Raw genomic sequence first — 20,528 nt, 5'->3', positions numbered from 1 at the left:
CTGAGCTGGCCTGTGGCCACCAGACCCCGACGGGCTCAGGGAAGCTCCTGACCTTCCCCGTGGGTACAGCCACCCCATGGCCCCCCACTCGAGCTGCGGACACCCCCTGCCCAGCACAGCCTGACCCCGCGCTCCCAGCTCCAGTCCCCTCCTGTCTGAGACCTCCCGCCTCTTTGGCTCCTCGCTCTCCCCAGCAGCCCCAGCTCCTCTCCTGAGCTGGCCTTTGGCCACCAGACCCTGACAGGCTCAGGGAAGCTCCTGACCTTCCCCGTGGGTTCAGCCACCCCATGGCCCCCCACTCGAGCTGTGGACACCCCCTGCCCAGCACAGCCTGACCCTGCGCTCCCAGCTCCAGTCCCCTCCTGTCTGAGACCTCCTGCCTCTTTGGCTCCTACACTCTCCCCAGCAGCCCCAGCTCCTCTCCTGAGCTTGCCCAGACCTCGATGGGCTCAGGGAAGCTCCTGACCTTCCCCATGGGTTCTGGGTGCTGCAGGGCCACGCTCGGGAGAGTTCCTCCTCCCAGATGTCACGGAGTAAGTTTTACAAAGCGGTGTGTGGCGCAAACAGCCCTCAACTCTCCGTCAAGCCCTGGCTCTGCTCTGACCCTGTCAAGCTGAAGGTAACTCCTTCCCGAAGCCTCTGTCCCTGTCCCAGATGGCTGACAGAGCCTTGGCAAGGGCTGGCCAGGAGCCAGACAGGCTGTGCTTACTGTTACACGGCACTTCGTCCGAGTTGTCCCCGCAGTCGTCCACGCCGTTGCACCAGTAGCGGCTGGCGACGCAGCGCCCGTTCATGCAGTGCAGGTAGCCCTTCTTGCACTTGCGGCTGCCTGCCAGGGAGGAAGAGGAGGAGGAAGAGGTGAGTGCGAGGGGAGGGTTGGTGTCTCAGCCCCTCAGAGACCCTTCAGCGGAGGAAGAAACTCAACAAGGCAGGATTAGGAAATGGGCTCCCTCGTGCTGTGCAGGGTCATGCTTGGTCTTTGCCCAGCAGAGGAGCCGAGGGCTGGTGTTAGAGGCAGGGTCAGCTCAAGGTTTCTCACCCTCCAGCCTGCCCCCCAGAACCGAAAAAGATCTGGAGCCCTTAAAAGCCCATCTCTGGGAAGACAAGAGGGACTGCAAGCACTTGAGGCACATGAGAAGACACCCAGAACCCTGGAGCCCGGTGCCTGCAGGTGCTGGGGGGGCGCGTGTGCGTGTTTGAGCAAAGCAGCAAGAGGAGGAACCTTACTGCAGTAGGACTGCTTCTCATCCGACTTGTCCTTGCAGTGGACCACGCCGTCGCAGGTCCGGCTGAAGTCAATGCAGTCGCCGTTTCCACACTCGAACTCATCGTGCACGTTGCAGGTGGAATTCAGGGCTGGGGGGACACGGGGAAGGTCAGCTCTGGCTGGGTTGGGACCGGCCTCTCCTCCCCATCTCCACCAGCTCCCGTGTCCACCTCCCCTCTACCTTTGCAGGTGAAATCCTCCTGCAGGACGCGCTCCCCGCGGCAGGAGCAGTTGACGTGTCCCTTGGGTGTGAGCAGGCAGAGATCCTGACAGCCACCATTGTTCACCCTGCACGGGGACAGCTCGCCTAGGAGAGACAAGGAGCAGTCACACCAGGGACCCTTGTCCTCCCTGCTGGGGAGAGAAAAACTTGGGGCTCCTCCCCAAACTCCTCAGATGGGGCTATGGGGGATGCAGGGGGTTGGGAGCATCCAGTCTCCCCACATCTTGCAAGGAGGACGCCCTGGGAAAAGCAGAAATGGGGCAAATTCTCTCTCTCTCCAGCCTGCACGGGGTTTGGAGATGGACAGGCCTTGGCTTGAGGGTCCCAAAGGGGCAGTGATGGACCAGGCAGGATGGTGGGATGGGATCCCCCCCTCCCCTGGCCTGAAGAGCAGCACGGTGTGGCCGGGGAACAGGGCTGAGGGCGGTGAGGGACGCGGTGGGACGCGCGGGGTCCTTACAGCTGTCGGTGTCGTTGGCCACGGCGATGATGCCCATGGGCTGCTGGGGGATGTCAACCCTCAGGAGCTTCATGTCGGTGCCCACGTATTTGTTGGCTCGTTGCACAGCCCTGCGCACCCAGTCTGTCCAGAAGATGTAATCGCCGTAGACAGCCAGGCCAAAGGGGTGCACGGGCTCCGATTTCAGGATCACCTGCAGGACGTTGGCAAACGGTGAGCACAAGGAACCTGGCTGTAGGTCACAGCCCCCAGCACCACCCTGAACACAGCCCATAGAATCATAGAATCATTGAGGTTGGAAGAGACCCTTGGGATCATGGAGTCCAACCATCTCCCCTACTCTACAAAGTCCTCCCCTACACCATGGCCCTCAGCACTGCATCTAAACGGCCCTTCAACACAGCCAGGGATGGGGACTCCACCCCCTCCCTGGGCAGCCTCTTCCAACGCCCGACCACTCTTTGGGTGAAAAATTCCTTCCTAATGTTCAATCTAAACCTCCCCTGTTGGAGCTTGAAGCCGTTCCCTCTCATTCTATTGTTAATTACCTGTGAGAAGAGACCAGCACCAACCTCTCTCCAGTGTCCTTTCAAGGAGTTGTAGAGAGTGATGAGGTCTCCCCTCAGCCTCCTCTTCCTCACACTAAACAGCCCCAGCTCCTTCAGCTGCTCTTCATAAGATTTTATTCTCCAGCCCCCTCACCAGCTTCGTTGCCCTCCTCTGCCCTCGCTCCAGCACCTCCAGATCTCTCTTGGATTGAGGTGCCCAAAACTGGACACAACACTCGAGCTGTGGCCTCCCCAGTGCTGAGCACAGGGGCACAATCACCTCCCTACTTCTGCTGGTCACACTATTTCTAATACAAGCCAGGATGCCGTTGGCTTTCTTGGCCACCTGGGTCTGCCCCCAGGGACCCTCCCGGTGCCCCAGGAACTGCTCTGCTCTCCCACAAGAACACCCCAGCCCCATTTTTGACACTCGTTGAACCCCTCCTCCAGCTCTGGGCTGGGTCTGGACTCACGTGGCGGTGGGAGCCATCGTATTCACAGCGCTCAATTTTGTCCAGCGTGGCATCAGAGAAGTAGATCTTCTCGGCCTTGTGGTCAATGGCCAGCCCATTGGGTGTCCGTATGTCCTGGTCGATGATGATGAGGACGTTGGCACCAGAGAGGGTGGCACGCATGATGCTGGGATGCTGCTCGTTCCAGTTGGTCCAGAACATCAGGCTGGAAGGGGAGAGACACGCGAAGCCTTTACAGCCCCAGATCTGCCACGTACACGTTGGCTCAGCCCACCCCTCTGTGGGGCTTCCAGGGACTTTGGGATGGATGGGACATTGTCCCCACATAAAAAGAGGTGGGAGGGGACGAATGAGGCCACTACAGCCAGCTGGGAAATGTGGTAGCCCATGGCACACATGGAGAAGGGCACAGGATGGGGTTTGTGTCGTTGTTTTGGGGTGCTGAAGGTGTGGGGAGGTGGACACAGGGCCTTTCCTCCCGGGGGTTCCAATACTCTCTGTGGTGACAACCAGTGCTTCCTCCCCCGTGGAGGGGGGTCCAACCTGGACGCTGGCCCTGGGACCACCTGGACCCCTGGGAGGGCTGGCTGGGCCACCGATGGCCACTCACTTCTGGCACTCGTCCAGCACGAAGGCCCGGGGGTGGTCGTCCCCCGACATGGTGATCACCGTCTCCCTCTCAAAAGCCCCCAGGCGGCTCTGGTCCACGGTGTGGCGGGTGATGGTGGAGGTGGTGTAGCTGGTCCAGTAGAGCGTGTCCCAGCCACGGTGGTACGCCAGTCCCTCCACTGAGCCCACATCTGCAGGGGGGAGGACAGGAAAGGGTCATGTCCAGCCCGTGCTCCCCGCAAGGCTGCTCAACTCCCTTGGACACGGCTCCTTCGGCAGCCTGAAGTTAGTGCTTTTAATTACACCCCATAAAACTCCCTCAGAGGCTCTGGGTGTCTGCTACCAGGGCACCAAAGTGGCAGCACCTGAAGGGATTCAGCAGGGCTGGGTGGGCTAATGGCTGAGATGAGAGCCCAGGAGACTTTAGGGGGGCTCCCAGGCAACCAGTAAGGACTCTTTCTTGCAGGACAGCTGAGTGATGTTCACCTACGATGAAATGAGGACTTGGCTTTCAAGCTCCTGCTCTCATCATCTCCCCTGCAGAGTCTGGGGCTCACTCTGGGTCCTCCTGTCCCCCAGCCTGGCACTGGGAAGGGAAGGGTCTCCCTCTGCCTGGGGAGAGCTGAGGCCCCGAGGCCCAGAGTGACGAGACAAAAGACTTGTGGCCGACCAGGAAGACCTTCCCTCCAGCTCTCAGGCCAGGAACTTGAACTGTACACCCATCCTTCCTCCCTCGTTAACTATCAGCAAAAGGTTTAATGAACCAGCTACGACAGATGGGCCCTGCTCTCCTGATCTCGGTGATAACAGCCACCCCAAGCGCCAAATGTAAATACACTCATTAGCGAGCGCATCTATAACCCTTGCCGGAGCTGCTCCCTGGTGACACAGAGCAACAGACATGGGCTTTCCAACTGCTGTAGGAGCCAATAAAGTCAACCAAGGGCAAATGGAGGGTTGGAGGAGAAGATGTGGCAGGGTTTGCTCAGGTCTGTCTTGGAAGTCAAAGGCAGACACCGAGCGGATGCCGGGTTTGCTGCCTTGTTTCCAGAGCAGTGCGCGTCCCCGTGCACGGCCGAGCCTTGTGACACACTCTTCGTGCCAGAACAAGCTCTTAGGGCTGCTCCCAACACTTGCACCCCCTACCACCGGCTGCTGCCTCTTCCAGAGGCTCTGGGAGAAAGCTCACAGCTGAACCCTTAAGAGCTGCCACTCAACACACCTCTTGAAAACACCAAAAAACGTTAAGAGAGAAAAGGAAACAGCGCCCTTGGGCAAGGAAGGAGGGAGTTCAGGGAGAGGTGGTGGGGGAGAAGAGGAAACACATCAAAAGATGCATTGCCAGCAGGTCCAGAGAGGGGATTCTGCCACTTTGCTCTGCTCTGGTGAGACTTCACCTGGAGTCTTGTGTGCAGGGCTGGAGGCCTCAATAGAAGAAGGACATGGACCTGATGGAGAGGGTCCAGAGGAGGGCCATGAGGATGATGAGGGGGATGGAGCACCTCTGCTCCGAGGACAGGCTGAGGGAGCTGGGGTTGTTCAGCCTGGAGAAGAGGAGCTGGAGCCCTCAATAGAAGAAGGACATGGACCTGATGGAGAGGGTCCAGAGGAGGGCCACGAGGATGATGAGGGGGATGGAGCACCTCTGCTCCGAGGACAGGCTGAGGGAGCTGGGGTTGTTCAGCCTGGAGAAGAGGAGGCTCCGGGGAGACCTAAGAGCAGCCTTCCAGTACCTGAGGGGGGGCTACAGGAAGGCTGGGGAGAGCCTGTTTAGAAAGGGCTGCAGTGACAGGACGAGGGGCAATGGCTTCAAGCTGGAGGGGAACAGCTTGAGACTGGAGATGAGGAGAGGGTTCTTCACTGGGAGGGTGGTGGAGCACTGGGACAGGTTGCCCAGGGAGGTGGTTGAGGCCCCTTCCCTGGAGATATTCAAGGGGAGGCTCGATGGGGCAACCTGGTCTAGTTGGGGGTGTCCCTGCTGACTGCGGGGGGGTGGGACGAGATGCCCTTTGGAGGTCCCTTCTGGCCTGGGCAATTCTATGATTCTATGATTCTATGAAAGTGGGATCTGAGGGCAGATGCTCGTGGAGGGAGCCTGGTGATACTCACTCTCCACGATGGTCTTGCGCCCCGTGCCATCGTCATTGATCTGCTGGATGTTGCCAAAGTGGATGTCGCTGTAGAAGATGCGGTTGCTGCCCTTGGAGCCGTAGCGGTAGTCAAAGGCCAGGGCGATGACGTTCTTCATGTGCTCCGCATCCTCGAAGGGCTTGATGGGGGCGTTGAGGTTGTTCTCGTCTGACAGGTGGATGCTCTTGAGGATGGTGCGCTCCGAGTAGAGCAGGTAGCCATCGTAGTCCCGGCAGCTCACCCCGTCCTCGGACAGCATCCCGTGGGCGCAGGCGCACGTCCTCTGCCCGTGGCCGCGGAAGAGGCAGAGCTGCTGGCAGCCCCCGTTGCTCTGGGCACAGATGTTGGTGCCTGGGGAGGAAAGAGGGGGGATTGTTGGAGGAACTGGGCAGGCTCTGTGAAGGAGGATGCTCCCGCTCAGCCGCTTTTCACCTCTCCCTCTCCCAGAGGAAGCGGGTGAAGAAAAGGTTCTGCACCTGGGCCGGAACAATCCTCACCACCAATACAAACTGGGGGGTGAGGGATTGGAAAGCAGCCCTGAGGAAAGGGACTTGGGGGTGCTGGTGGAGGAGAAGCTGGACATGAGCAGGCAGTGGGCACTTGCAGCCCAGAAGGACAATCCCATCCTGGGCTGCATCAAAAGCTGCGTTGCCAGCAGGTCCAGAGAGGGGATTCTGCCACTTTGCTCTGCTCTGGTGAGACCTCACCTGGAGTCTTGTGTGCAGGGCTGGAGCCCTCAATAGAGGAAGGACATGGACCTGATGGAGAGGGTCCAGAGGAGGGCCACGAGGATGATGAGGGGGATGGAGCACCTCTGCTCCGAGGACAGGCTGAGGGAGCTGGGGTTGTTCAGCCTGGAGAAGAGGAGGCTCCGGGGAGACCTAAGAGCAGCCTTCCAGTACCTGAGGGGGGGCTACAGGAAGGCTGGGGAGAGCCTGTTTAGAAAGGGCTGCAGTGACAGGACGAGGGGCAATGGCTTCAAGCTGGAGGGGAACAGCTTGAGACTGGAGATGAGGAGAGGGTTCTTCACTGGGAGGGTGGTGGAGCACTGGGACAGGTTGCCCAGGGAGGTGGTTGAGGCCCCTTCCCTGGAGATATTCAAGGGGAGGCTCGATGGGGCAACCTGGTCTAGTTGGGGGTGTCCCTGCTGACTGCGGGGGGGTCGGACTAGATGACCTTGGGAGGTCCCTTCCGGCCTGGACAACTCTATGATTCTCTGATTCTATGAAAAGGGCTCAGCCAGCAGCACGACGGCTCTTTCACAAGGACACAGTGGTCCATTTGTTGGTTGTTTCTCCATCCCCCCCTCCCCACATCTGCCGGCTGTTGGGCCATCGGCAGCGCTGCACGGGGGGCTGACACCCCGCTCCTGCACACGCACCCTTCTGCCTGGCCCGGTTGAAGACTTTGATGTCCTTGAGCTGGACGCCGATCCCCGTCCGCAGGGACACCGATTCCGTGGCGTTGTCCTTGTTGCCTCTTTTGATGGAGCCGTTCGCGTGAGTCCTAAGAAGGGACGGAGTCACCGAGCGACCAACGCGGGACCCAACTTCCCCATAGCACCCACCAGGTATCCCCAACCTCCCACACGGCTGGTGTCCCCCCCCCAGCACCGCTGGACCCCTCCAGCACCACCAGAACCCCCCAGCACCACCAGATCCCCCCCAGCACCACCAGACCCCTCGGGCACTGTACCTATCGCTCCAGTAAATGTACTCCTCGAAGACCGACACCGAGAACATGTCCATGTTGTTGCTGGACAGCACAACCTCTCGGTTTTCACCTGTCTCCAGGTCGATTCGTTCAATCTTGTCTGTCCGGGCATCGCACCAGTAAAGCTTCCCATCCTGAGGTGAAAAACCATCCCAGTCAGCAAGGGAGCAGTGCACTGGGGTGGCACTAGGGCACCCTCCACAGCTCCCACCACATCCCACAGAAGGTCTCAGGGTTCAGAAGACCAACCCTGGACAACCCTCCACTCAAGAGGGTGCCGCAGGGCCATGGGGAGGGCAGCCACGTCCCCAGAGGCTCCATCAGAAGGGTCACAACTGCAGGGACCCTTGGCACCCCCAGGGAGGCACCGTTGTCCCCACCAGTGGCCGTACCTCGTAGTCAACAGATATTCCATTGGGCCAACTGATGCTGACGTTGACCAGCACCATCCTCTCGGTCCCATCCAGGCGCGACCGCTCGATGCGGGGGTACTGGCCCCACTCTGTCCAGAAGAGATACCTGCAGGGGACAGCAGGGACGTGACCATGGGTCCAGCCAGGAGCAGCATCCTTGGGCCTTTTGGCCATCGCAGCAGAGGACAAGAACCTCTCCCCCTCAGCCCAGACCCCTGGTGATCCACCAGCCCCTGGGTGCTGCAGAGCACGCTGTGGCTGGGGAAGGGAGCGCTGCATCGCAGCTGGACGCAGCCCAGAAACCATGTACAGGGCTCTTCTCCATCCTTCCCCAGACCCAAGCAACTCTCTCCTCTCTGCGACTCCGTCCAAAGCTGGAGCCAGTCTGGAGAAGCTCTGCTTGGATTTTCTGAGGTGCTGGCACCCACAAAGTCAGGGGGAGCTCCCAGAAAGCTCAGCCCATCAGTGAAAGGGTGGTTAAATCCAGTTGGTTTGGACACTGGGGGCCTGTCCCTTGGTGCACCAGGGACCTGTGAGTCCATCTCCATTGTGTGCAAGTGGCACAGCTCTGCTGGGAAGGTGCTGGGGGTCTCCAGTACATGCCCACCCCCAGCTGATGGCCCTTTCAGGGCAGCTTCGTGCAGTGTCTCACCCCTTCTCTGGATGGACGGTGATGGCCCGTGGTTTGTCCAGCCCCTGAGAGATGACCACGTAACGGAAGGACCCATTCAGCCTGGCCACCTCGATGACATCAAAGCCCTGGTCCGTCCAGTAGATGTTTCCTGCAGAGAGGGGACAGTGAAGACCCACGTGAACCCCACTCCCCAACTGCCCATCACTCCTCCCCGCTCCAGAGCCCCGTCTCACCCGCAATCCAATCCACGGCGATGCCCTCCACGCGCCCAATACCGTTGGTGACCACGTCCTCTCGCCACGTCTGGTCCCTCTTGGCCCGGCTGATGGTGCTCAGACCCATGTCCACCCAGTAAATGGTGTCGTTCTCTGAGAGGGGCCAAGCAGGACAGCAGGTGTCAGTGACCTGACACCTGGGTCACAGAATCACAGAATCTTCTAGGTTGGAAGGGACCTTAAAGATCATCTTGTCCAACCGTCAACCTCATTTTGACAAAAATAGACACCCACACAACAAACAAGGAGCATCATCACTAAACCAGACCTCCCAGCACCACATCAACCCGGCTTTTGAACACCTCCAGGGATGGGGCCTCAACCCCCTCCCTGGGCAGCCCATTCCAAGGGCTGAGAACCCTTTCAGGGAAAAAATTTGTCCTAATATCCAGCCTGAACCTCCCCTGGTGTAACTTGAGGCCATTTCCTCTCGTCCTGTCGCCTGGGACTTGAGAAAAGAGACCGACCCCCATCTCTCTACCCCCTCCTTTCAGGGAGCTGGAGAGAGCAATAAGGTCTCCCCTCAGCCTCCTCTTCTCCAGGCTGAACACCCCCAGCTCCCTCAGCCTCTCCTCATCAGACTTATTCTCCAGACCCCTCACCAGCTTTGTCGCCCTTCTCTGGACCCGCTCCAGCCCCTCAATGTCTTTTTTATGGGAGGGGGCCCACATCCAGTGTGGGGACCTGACCCCCTCCCTCACTTGGAGTGGCCGAGGGGAGATGCTCTCAGGCAGAGCACTGCCAAAGGAGGGTCTGGTGACGGTCCCCCTTGCATCCCCCTCCCTGACCTCTCCAGCCCTGTTGTCCCGCTCCCAGTCCCCGCGTCACCTGCATGGAAGTCGATCCCCACGGCCAGGGAGGTCCCCGACACAGGCACGAGAGCATCTGACTTGTCGTTGGGGTCCAGGGGAATGCCACGTATCCCCTCGTGGACCGAGTACAGGAGGAAGGAGCCGACACCTGTGACAGGGATGCAGGGTTAGTCAGATGCATCCCCAAACCCACACCCTGCCCATTCCACAGCCAGCCACAACTCATGGAAAACTGCCACAGCAGCCCGTGGAGGAGGACAAGCTCGGCAGGGCTGGTGGCAGGGCTTGACCCTACCACGACAGCAGCACCACGAGTCCCCAGGCCGGACAGATGGCCCAGGACAGGAGGGGGGCAGGCAGGGCAGGGTGGGACCGTGGTGGCTGGAGCCCCTGGCAGGCTGTGCCTGAAGCATCCCCGCAGAGAGAGGCAGCCCCTGCGCCCACTTCTCAGCTGACTCGGAGGCTGACGCAAGCGAGACGTGGGCTGGCAGCAGGAGCAGCAGCTCCCGGGGAGGGGATGGGATGGGATGGGATGGGGGAGGCTGTCCTGACGGACGTCGAGTGCCTCATCCTGCCCACAGTGCTGTGGTCGGGGGCATAAGGAGGAGAAAACTCCTCTGTGATGGGGATGAGAGAGATTTGGCTGCCACACGGGGCAGGGGAAGGAATGGCAGGAAAGAGGAGGGGGAATAATCTACTCAGGGACAAGATTTCTGATGGCCGGGGCAGGAACCTGCGGAACACAAAGCCCTTCCCTGCTCAGCTCTGTGAAGGACCTGCAGGCCTTGCCCACACCTCCCAGGAGGCCGGAGCAGCCTGTTCAAGGGGTCCTGACCCATGGTGGGGCAGAGGGGAGGCGTGAGGGAGGTCTCTCTCCAGAGCTGCCTCCCCCCCCCCCGAGCGCTGGCGAAGGGCTCGGTGCCGCATCTGGGTCAGGGCAGCGCTTGTTATTCAGTGCCTGCCCTGACCCAGATGGTGCAGCAGCTCTGCCAGCCCCCTCCAAAAACACCAAGAACATTTTGCACACAAACAGCCTTTGAGAGGCCGCTCTTTCCTCCCAAGGGAGACAGTGGCAGAGCAGGCAGGGAGTGGGGATCTGCAAAGCAAAGGCTGTGCCAGGTTGCCCAGCCCCGTTCCTGGTGCCTGCGGCGACTCAACAACCCCAAACCCGCTGCTGACAGCGCGGGTGTCACCTCTCCTTCGAGGGGTCCCACTGTGTGATCCTGCCCCCTCCTCCTGCTAAACCCCGAGCCCTGGCTGCCCCCTCGCTCATCGCTGCCAGCCCCTCGCAGGAACAGCCCACGCCAGGGTCTCGCTGTGGCCCGAGCCCCAGATCCCTACCGAGCCCCTCTGGGGTCCCTCTGCCCCCCAGGGTCCCTCCGCAGCGCTGTGGGGCGCAGGGAGGTGTGGGGCAGTCAGAGGAGCCCCCACACAGCCAGGGCGAGCGGCAGCAGCACCCTCCACACACCACAGCAACACACACAGTGCTTGGTCATGGCAGCAGGGAGGGCCGGGGGAGGCTGCGGGGGGGTCTCTCTGCTCTGAGGGGCTGGTTTGGGGAGGGGGACGGGGAGGGGGACACTCACCTTCGCAGGACTGCTGGCCACTCTTCAGGCTGTAGCCCGCGGTGCACATGCAGGACCGGGAGGTCTCAGACGTGGGGAGGCAGAGCTGGGAGCAGTCGCCGTTGTTCAGGCTGCAGGGGTTGGTTCCAGCTGCCGCAGAGAGAAGGGGGCTGAGTGGTGGCCAGGGGACACCCCCAGGGCCAGAGGACACCCCAGGGCCAGAGGACACCCCCAGGGCCGGGGGACACCCCCAGGGCCGGGGGACACCCCCGGGCCAGAGGACATCCCCAGGGCCAGAGGACACCCCCGGGGCCAGAGGACATCCCCGGGGCTGGGGGACACCCCCAGGGCCGGGGGACACCCCCAGGGCCTGTGGGCAGCGGGGGGAGAGGCCGAGGCAGCCGGGGCCAGCGCCGCTCGGGGCAGACACTTGGGATATGGTGCCCTGGGCCAGACTTGGGCCAGCAAGAAGAGACAGGGCCACCTGGTCACCGTGGGCCAGACCCTGGCCCCGCTGGCACGTGGGGGGAGCAACCGAACTGCTGCCTGGCCCTGCAGGGCCTCTGGCCCGGGACCAGGCGCTCACCTTGCTGGATGCTCTCATCGTACACCTTCATGTGCATCACCAGCGTGGTGCTGTTGCGCAGCACCGTCACCTCTGTCCCATCCTTCTTGTTGCAGGTGCCCATCCTCTCGGAGGCCTGGTCGGCCCACCACAGCTTGTCGCCTGTCAAGGGAAGGCAGGAATGTGAAGCAGTTTCCCCATCCCCTCCCGCCCCCAGCAGCAGAGCCGTGGCTCCACATGGATTTACAAGCCTGGAAAAAGGGGTCTGAGCTCAGCCTTTGGTGGAGGAGCATCCCCTCCACAGCCATGAGAGGTGGCAACGAGCTGCCTGTGTTTGGGCAGGGCCAGGAGAAAGGGAAAAGGGCTTCATGAAGCGCTGCCGTCACCCCGCCAGCTCTCACCCATGATGGCCAGGGCAGTCGCCTTGCTCAGCTGACTCTTCATGGACTCGATCACCTCCAGGTTGCTGCCGTCCAGGTTGCATCTGTTGATGGTGCCGTTGCCGGAGCTGATCCAGTAGAGTTTGCTCTCTGGGTAGTCAATGGCCAGGCCTGGAAAGCAAGGGGACTGTCAGGGACCAGGCAGTGTGCAGGGACCATCACCATCTGGGACCGGCAGAGAGGATGGGGTGATGGAGAGAATGGGCACGTGAGGTCAGGGCCACCCAGCACAAACCAGCCCCCCGGGGAGCCGGGGTGGTCAGAGCTCAGGCTTTTAGGGCCAGCAAGGGTGCTGCAAGGTGGGGTGGTACCAGAGGGGACGGGGGGGGGGTCCGTACCAACAGGCCCTTTCTGGTTGGTGAAGAGGAGCGTGCGGTTGCTGCCGTCCATGTTGGCCACACTGATGTTGTCCCCATCTGTCCAGTAGAGCTTCCTGCACCAGGGAGGGGACACTGAGCACGGTGGCTCCAACAGCTCCGTGGAGATGGCCCAGCTCTGTGTCCCCCAGCCCGCCCAGACTCTGCCAGCCCCCGACACCCCCTGGGCTCCCCTCCAGACCGCGCTGGCCCCTCTTCCCTCTCCCCAGCCCGGGCAGCCCCACGGCCTCCTCGCCTCCAGGACGGGGTTTGGTGATTGTGAGCACTCCCCAGCCCTGTGCAAAGCCCTGTGCACACCCAGCTCGTGGATGCACACTTATCCGCAGCCTGTTCTCCTTCACACGCCTCCTGTCTCCTCTCACACACCTCCCACACGCGCTGACACACCGGCAGAGCAACCTGTTTTCTCCTCCACCGCACATGGGCACCGTCACGCGCACTCACACGTGTGCCTGCACGGACACCCCCTCCTCCTCCTCCTCCGACGCTCCTACCCTGACCCCGCGCCCGCTGGCACTGCACCCCCCAGGAGACTTACCCCCGGAGGGGGTGAACCACCAGGCAGTGAGGTTTGTCCAGCCCCTGGATCACCGCGTTCTTGAAGGAGCCATCCAGCCGGGCAACGTTGATCTGCTTCTTGTTGGCATCGTAACTGGTCCAGAAGAGGTTTCTGGAAACCCAATCCACAGAGAGGCCGTGAGCGTTGGGCAGGTCTGAAAGGCAACGGAGAAGGGAGACTCGTTAATGGTGAGAACGGGGCTGGGATGATGCTCAGATGAAGAGGAAGAGCTGATCTCATGGAGCTGAAGCTCCTGGAGGGTTGGTGGCTCTGGGACCTGATGAAAGCAGCCCCGTGGGGCAATGCTCCTCCACACCCACCCGCAGAGACGACGGTCTCCACGCCGGTGCCGTTGATGAAGGCTCTCTTGATGGTCTGGGTGCGGACATCAGACCAGTAAATGCGTTGCTCCACGGCGTCGTAGTCCACCACCGTGACATTGTCGATGTCAGGCACCGTGAAGGAGATGATGTAGTTGTAGTAAGGGTTGTCGATGTCCACACCCCGGATCTCCATCTGCCGTGCGTACAGCAGGAACTTCTTAAACTCTGGGGGAGAAGGAGGAGAGGGGCATTCGTGGGACCTCAGCCTGGTCTCCAGAGCTGGCACCGAAGCACCCACTTGTCCTCCCTGGCCTGGGGTGGCCCGGGCAGACCCCTACCATAACAGGTCATGTTGTCCTTGTCCAGCTTCATGAGGTGGGGGCAGGCACAGGACAGCGTGCGGTTGTAGTTGATGAGGCAGAGGTGGGAACATGGCCCTTTGCCCCCGTTGGCTTCACAGGGATTAGGAGCTGCAAAAAGGGATAAGACTCAGTGATGTCCCTATTCCAGGGGACACTGACCGATGGGTCCCAGAGAGCTGCAAGCCCTCCAGACCCTTCCTGCCCCATCGAGGAGCTCTGACCCGTTGGCCTCATCACCCCAGGATGCTTCTCTACTGGCTGGTCAGGGCCACAGCGGAGACCTCCAGCTCAGTGGGGTGTGAGAAAGGGCAGCCATGGGGGTGGGAGCAGCTCCCAAGTGACCCTCCAAGCACCAGCACCATCTCCCCACCACGCCATCCCCCCTCCCCATCCCACTGCCTCCGCCTCCCCAGGCCTCACCCAGGGGCTGCCGGGAGGGGTGATACACCTGCAGGTCGAAGGGCTGCGTGTTGGTCCTCTGCACCACCGTCACGTTGTGCCCCGTCCACTTGTTGGCCTTGGCCAAGGTGTTGGTGCGCCAGTCGGTCCAGTAGACCTCACCCCCATAGAGGGTGACGGCGAAGGGATGGGACAGGTACTCGTGTCCCCGCAGCACCTCGATGTGCCCCGTCCCGTCGTACAGGGCTGAGTAGATGGCATCAGACCTACACCCGGCAGAGAGAAGGGCTGAGAGCAGGCATGGGGCTGAGCCAAGGGCCACCAGGCACAGGCAAAGGCTTCTTTAACCCAACAGCAACAACCCACGGGGTCTAAGCAGCCGCCTCCTCTGCTCTGGTTCCTGGTGCTGCGGAGGAGGCCGATTGCTGATTTACACCAGGAATCGCGGTCCCCGCAGAGGAGAAAACCCAGAGCAAAGGCTGGAACGTGTCGCAGAGACAAACAGACCCCCCCCGGAGCAAAGGCTTTCGCTCCCAGCCTGGCAGACAAACAGCACAACGAGACAGAAGGGAGGGGGAAGGTGCCAAAGCCAAGAGGGATGGGGAGGGGGCCGGGGTCCAGAGGCGACGGGGAAGAGGTGGTGGCCGGGTCCTACCTGGCGTCGATCCAGAGGATGCGCTTCTCCAGGTAGTCCACAGTGAGCCCGTTGGGCCAGCCCCCCGAGCCCGTCTCCTTGTGGATGGTGCGTCGACCCGCGCCGCTCATGGAGGCGGCCTCGATGCGGGGCAGGCTGGCATCCCAGTCAGTCCAGAAGAGGATCCTGCAGGAGACAGGGAGCAGGGACGGTCAGCACGGGGACACCGAGCTCTGCCTCCCTCCCGGATCAGCAGCGGGGTGTGTGCCCAGACAGGAGCCTGTGGCCCGGTTCCTCTGCAAGGGTGCCATGGAGTCCCGGTGACCCACATCCCAGAATCACAGAATCTTCTAGGTTGGAAGGGACCTTCAAGATCATCTTGTCCAACTGTCAACCTCATTTTGACAAAAATAGACACCCCCACAACAAACAAGGAGCATCATCACTAAACCAGACCTCCCAGCACCACATCAACCCGGCTTTTGAACACCTCCAGGGATGGGGCCTCAACCCCCTCCCTGGGCAGCCCATTCCAAGGGCTGAGAACCCTTTCAGGGAAAAAATTTTTCCTAATATCCAGCCTGAACCTCCCCTGGGGCAACTTGAGGCCATTTCCTCTCGTCCTGTCGCCTGTGACTTGGGAGAAGAGACCGACCCCCATCTCTCTACCCCCTCCTTTCAGGGAGTTGGAGAGAGCAAGAAGGTCTCCCCTCAGCCTCCTCTTCTCCAGGCTGAACACCCCCAGCTCCCTCAGCCTCTCCTCATCAGACCCCTCACCAGCTTTGTCGCCCTTCTCTGGACCCGCTCCAGCCCCTCAATGTCTTTTTTATGGTAGGGGGCCCAAAACTGGACACAGTACTCAAGCCCCTCCTGCCTTACCCGTAGCGGGGGTCCAGGGCAATGGCCCGGGGATGCTCGATGTCCCCAGCCAGCAGCGTGGTTCGCATGGTGCCGTCCAGCTTGGCCACCTCAATCTGGTCCAGGTTGCTCTCCACCCAGTAGATGTTGCCAGCGATCCAGTCCACGGCCAGTCCCTCGGGGGTGGCCAGCCCGTACTGTATCACCACCTCGAAGCTGGTCAGAGCTGCGAGACACAACACCAGGAGGGCTCAGCCCAGTGCCTCCCCCCAGCCCACCCACCACCATTGCACCCCAGTCCTGAGCAGCTCCCCACGGCCTGGCCGGCTTCATAGAATCATAGAATGGTCCAGGTTGGAAGAGACCCTTGGGATCATCGAGTCCAACCATCTCCCCTACTCTACAAAGTCCTCCCCTACACCATGTCCCTCAGCACTGCATCTAAACGGCCCTTCAACACAGCCAGGGATGGGGACTCAACCCCCTCCCTGGGCAGCCTCTTCCAACGCCCGACCACTCTTTGGGTGAAAAATTCCTTCCTAATGTTCAATCTAAACCTCCCCTGTTGGAGCTTGAAGCCGTTCCCTCTCCTTCTGTCACTAATGACCTGGGAGAAGAGACCAGCACCAACCTCTCTACAGTGTCCTTTCAAGGAGTTGTAGAGAGTGATGAGGTCTCCCCTCAGCCTCCTCTTCCTCACACTAAACAGTCCCAGCTCTTTCAATCACTCTTCATAAGATTTTATTCTCCAGCCCCCTCACCAGCTTCGTTGCCCTCCTCTGCACTCGCTCCAGCACCTCCAGATCTCTCTTGGATTGAGGTGCCCAAAACTGGACACAATACTCCAGGTGTGGCCTCCTTCTCCCCCAGACAGGGTCTCAGCCCCATAGGACTCAGCCCCACATCCGTGGCCCGGTGCTGGGCTCTCTCCATGGGTGTCCCCTCCCACGGCTCTGCAGCACTGATGGGGAGGGGGCCTGGCTTTGTGCTCCCAGCTGTTGGGCTGCAATTACCATTAGGGAAGTGCTGGGAATGCTAATTAACTCCTACATAATAAGCAACTTTGGAGAGCAGAACGGGATCACTAGAGGAGCCGTGGGTTCCAGTGTGGGGTGCCAAGGAGCACCCTATCCCAGAACAGCACCCCCAATTTTCCACCTCTCTTCCCCCCCCCAGCTTGCTCCAGGCCCTCAGGGCTACGCACCCCCATTCTCCAGCAGTTTGCCCCTGTAGATTTTGTCCTCCACGACGTCGGTCCAGTAGAGCGAGCTCTGGTTGAGGTGGAAGTCCAAGGCAATGGTGTTGCGCAGCCCGGGGACCAGGACGCTGTAGTCACCCCGGTGCAGGTCGATGCGACGGATCTCGTGACGGTTGGAGAATATGATGAAGGGCTTGAAGGGGTCTGGGAGAAGCAGGGCAGGGTCAGAAGGGGGGCACAGACAAGGCAGGAGTGACCAACAGGGGCTGTGTGGGACCAACAGTCCCCATACCCATGGGTGGAAGGTGTTCCTGGCCCCAGCCCCAGCTTTGGGACCACCCACACCCCCGCACTGTGAAGGGCAGCTCGTGCCAGGTGGGGACAGCAAGGGGTCCACCATCGGCAGGCAGATCCCCCCCAGATCACAGAATCACAGAATCTTCTAGGTTGGAAGGGACCTTCAAGATCATCTTGTCCAACCGTCAACCTCACTGACAAAAATAGACACCCCCACAACAAACAAGGAGCATCATCACTAAACCAGACCTCCCAGCACCACATCAACCCGGCTTTTGAACACCTCCAGGGATGGGGCCTCAACCCCCTCCCTGGGCAGCCCAGTCCAAGGGCTGAGAACCCTTTCAGTGAAAAAGTGTTTCCTAATATCCAGCCTGAACCTCCCCTGGTGCAACTTGAGGCCATTTCCTCTCGTCCTGTCGCCTGTGACTTGGAAGACCCACCCCCATCGCTCTACACCCTCTTTTCAGGGAGTTGGAGAGAGCAAGAAGGTCTCCCCTCAGCCTCCTCTTCTCCAGACTGAACACCCCCAGCTCCCTCAGCCTCTCCTCATCAGACTTATTCTCCAGACCCCTCACCAGCTTTGTCGCCCTTCTCTGGACCAATGTGGTGTGCCCATCCCCACAGTCCTCAGCTCTGCTGCTGCCACCTCCGAGAGTTGTGGGGCACCACCATCAGAGGGATGTGGGGCGATGCTGCCAGCCCCTGTGCCCCCCCCTTGCACGCACCCAGGCTGCGGCAGCTCTCGCCATCGGGTTCCAGCATCCAGCCCTCGTAGCAGGAGCACTTGACGTTGTACTTGTCCTGCTCGCACTTCTGGCTGCACTTGAGGTGCTTGGCACAGTAGCTCTGGATCTGGCAGGTCTTGTTGTCCGAGCCCAGCTCCATGCCCAGGGGACAGGAGCAGACGATGCCCTCGCCGGGGGCCACGGTGCAGTTGTGGCTGCAGCCGCCGTTGTTGAGGGAGCACTGGTCTGTGGGGAGAGGACACGTTGGTCAGGGTCCTCGTCCCGCTGCCGGCCGGGGGACACCCCGCGTCCCGGCCCCCGGCCCCCCGCTCACCGCAGAGCTCGCCCTCGTCGGAGCCGTCGCCGCAGTCGTCGGAGCCGTCGCAGAGCTTCTCGGGGGGGAGGCAGATGGAGGTGTTGTTGGCGCAGGTGTGGGAGGGGGGTTTGCACACCAACGACTCACAGTTCTCCTCGTCCGAGTTGTCCTCGCAGTCACTGTCCCCGTCACACACCCAGGCCTTGCTGATGCAGCGAGCTGCCCGGGGGGGGGGGGAGCGAGGAGGGGGCAGATCAGATGCGGAGGAGACGTTATTTCAGGCACTCAGGGTCCTGGCTGCCCCAAAATTGGCATCCCTGTCCCCAACCCACCAAACCAAGGCAGGTCCCAGGTCAGAGGGGACAATGGACAGCAGTTCCCCCCCTCCCCTGCCCTCACCTGAGTCCTTGCAGCCAAACTTCACGTTGGGGTCGCAGACGTGGGTGACCCCCTCGCAGTTCTTCTCGTCGCTGGAGTCCATGCAGTCGGTGTCGCCGTCGCAGCGCCAGCGCATGGGGATGCACAGCCCGTCCAGCCGGCACTGGAACTCGTCCGTGTGGCAGCCCCCGGGCGGGCGTGTGGCTGGGGGGGAGGGGGGCACAGACACCCACTCACTGCCTTGGCCCCCGGAGCTGGGAACCCACCGAGCTCAGGGGACCAGAGGAGGATGGGGCAGTCAGCCCGAGGTGCAGGACGTGGGTATGTGGGCACCCAGAGTGGGCAGAGGAGGCTGCAGGATCTCCTGCCTGGCAGGTGGGACTCTGCCCGGGGGGGGGGTTGGCTTTCCAGGTGGGATAGCACCAGGGCTGATGCCCAGGAGGGTCCATCTGCTGCTCACTCCCTCCTGGGGTAGGATGAGGGGGACACACGCTGAGCAGCGGCACAGGGACGGGGGACTCACCCTGGTTGGTGCAGTTGGCGTGGGTCCAGGGGGACACACGCTGAGCAGGGACGGGGGACTCACCCTGGTTGGTGCAGTTGGTGTGGGTCCAGGGGGACACACGCTGAGCAGGGACGGGGGAACTCACCCTGGTTGGTGCAGTTGGCGTGGGTCTCGTCGCTGTAGTCGCCGCAGTCGTTGTCCCCGTCGCAGGTCCAGTGCACGGGGATGCAGCGCCCGCTGTTGCACTTGAACTGGTTGCTGGAGCAGGAGTGGCTGCAGCCCGCCTCGTCGCTGTTGTCCCCGCAGTCGTTGTCTGGAGAGGGAAGGGGAGCAGGACGGAGCTCAGGGGGGTACCCGGCCAGCCTGGGGGGGGGGGGGGGGGGGGGCCAGACCCTCCCCCCGGGGGGAGGACAGGCAGGAGAGGAGAGAGCACAGGGATGGAGAAAAAGCTCCACTCCCGGCCCTCCCCACCCCCCCCAAAACACGCTGCGGGCGCTGCCACAGCACCAGCAGCGCACAGAGAAAATGAAACACAGAAACTGCATAGATCAGCCATGTACCTGGGGAGGGTGCCCAGCACCAAGGGGGATGCTCTGCTCCACGGGGGGAGCGGAGCTGGGGGGCTGGTGCACTCCTTTATGGGGTGCATCCATGGGGAGATGGGTTGGTACAGCCAATTGGGGGGTGTCAGCTCGCCTGGAGGAAACCCCGTCGCCCGCTGATGGGCAGGGGCAGCTTTAGTCTGTGGGTGCTGCGACACTGGCAATGCAGCCCCTCCGCCTGCCCTGGGACCCCCCCAGCGCCCACCGCCACTGCGGACGCCCCCTCTGAACTCAGGAAAGGGCCTTTGCCTCCCCTGGCACCGGGGAGCTCACAGCAGGCACGGGGACAATGGCACTGCCACCGCCGTGTTGCTGCACCGGCAGCAGCAGACCCTGAGCTCTCTAGGAGAGCACCAAGAGGAGCTTCCCTCGGGGAGCTGGGAGGGAGGGACGTGGGCTTTGCTCCCCAGAACATCCCTCCCACTGCTGGGGGGCAAGGGGGCATTGCCAGAGATGGGGGGGCATTGCCAGAGAGGGGGGGACACTGCTGGAGAAGACAGGGGGCATTGCTGTAGGGCAGGGGGCATTGCCAGAGAGTGGGGGGCACTGCAGGAGAGCACGGGGAGGCATCGCCCGCTGTTGCCCTTGAACTGGTTGCTGGAGCAGGAGTGGCTGCAGCCCGCCTCGTCGCTGTTGTCCCCGCAGTCGTTGTCTGGAGAGGGAAGGGGAGCAGGACGGAGCTCAGGGGGGTACCCGGCCAGCCTGGGGGGGGGGCTGGCGGAGGCACAGCAGGAGGGAGGAAGGCAGAGACCCCCCCTGCCAGAGGCAGCCAGGGGAAGCAGGGGACAACAGGGATGAGACGGAGCACACCGGAGGACAGGACACGGTGGGACCCCCGCGGGGGAGGTCAGGATGAACAGAGAGC

General features: G+C 61.6%; 1 protein-coding gene across 1 annotated transcript in view; it reads right to left on the bottom strand.

Moving 5' to 3' along the window:
- LRP1 (LDL receptor related protein 1) overlaps positions 1–20,528 on the bottom strand; it is a 116,789-nt gene that overhangs the window by 30,943 nt on the left and 65,318 nt on the right. Inside the window, exons 21-48 of the mRNA XM_014959362.1 lie at positions 19,207–19,374; positions 18,578–18,760; positions 18,197–18,397; positions 17,863–18,108; positions 16,844–17,041; positions 15,661–15,865; positions 14,803–14,967; positions 14,169–14,413; positions 13,725–13,856; positions 13,384–13,611; positions 13,043–13,217; positions 12,466–12,560; positions 12,089–12,238; positions 11,709–11,849; positions 11,144–11,272; positions 9,574–9,705; positions 8,704–8,838; positions 8,489–8,618; positions 7,816–7,942; positions 7,406–7,557; positions 7,092–7,216; positions 5,690–6,061; positions 3,582–3,771; positions 2,972–3,176; positions 1,951–2,143; positions 1,449–1,574; positions 1,228–1,356; positions 710–829 (exon numbers count right to left, since the gene is read on the bottom strand). Coding sequence (XP_014814848.1) covers positions 710–829; positions 1,228–1,356; positions 1,449–1,574; positions 1,951–2,143; positions 2,972–3,176; positions 3,582–3,771; positions 5,690–6,061; positions 7,092–7,216; positions 7,406–7,557; positions 7,816–7,942; positions 8,489–8,618; positions 8,704–8,838; positions 9,574–9,705; positions 11,144–11,272; positions 11,709–11,849; positions 12,089–12,238; positions 12,466–12,560; positions 13,043–13,217; positions 13,384–13,611; positions 13,725–13,856; positions 14,169–14,413; positions 14,803–14,967; positions 15,661–15,865; positions 16,844–17,041; positions 17,863–18,108; positions 18,197–18,397; positions 18,578–18,760; positions 19,207–19,374 — 4,797 coding nt within the window. The remainder of the gene's footprint in view (positions 1–709; positions 830–1,227; positions 1,357–1,448; positions 1,575–1,950; positions 2,144–2,971; positions 3,177–3,581; positions 3,772–5,689; positions 6,062–7,091; positions 7,217–7,405; positions 7,558–7,815; positions 7,943–8,488; positions 8,619–8,703; positions 8,839–9,573; positions 9,706–11,143; positions 11,273–11,708; positions 11,850–12,088; positions 12,239–12,465; positions 12,561–13,042; positions 13,218–13,383; positions 13,612–13,724; positions 13,857–14,168; positions 14,414–14,802; positions 14,968–15,660; positions 15,866–16,843; positions 17,042–17,862; positions 18,109–18,196; positions 18,398–18,577; positions 18,761–19,206; positions 19,375–20,528) is intronic.

This window comes from Calidris pugnax, unplaced genomic scaffold (assembly GCF_001431845.1).
Source record: "Calidris pugnax isolate Ruff unplaced genomic scaffold, ASM143184v1 scaffold421, whole genome shotgun sequence".
Taxonomy (NCBI): domain Eukaryota; kingdom Metazoa; phylum Chordata; class Aves; order Charadriiformes; family Scolopacidae; genus Calidris; species Calidris pugnax.
This window is presented reverse-complemented; position numbering and strand designations above follow the sequence as displayed.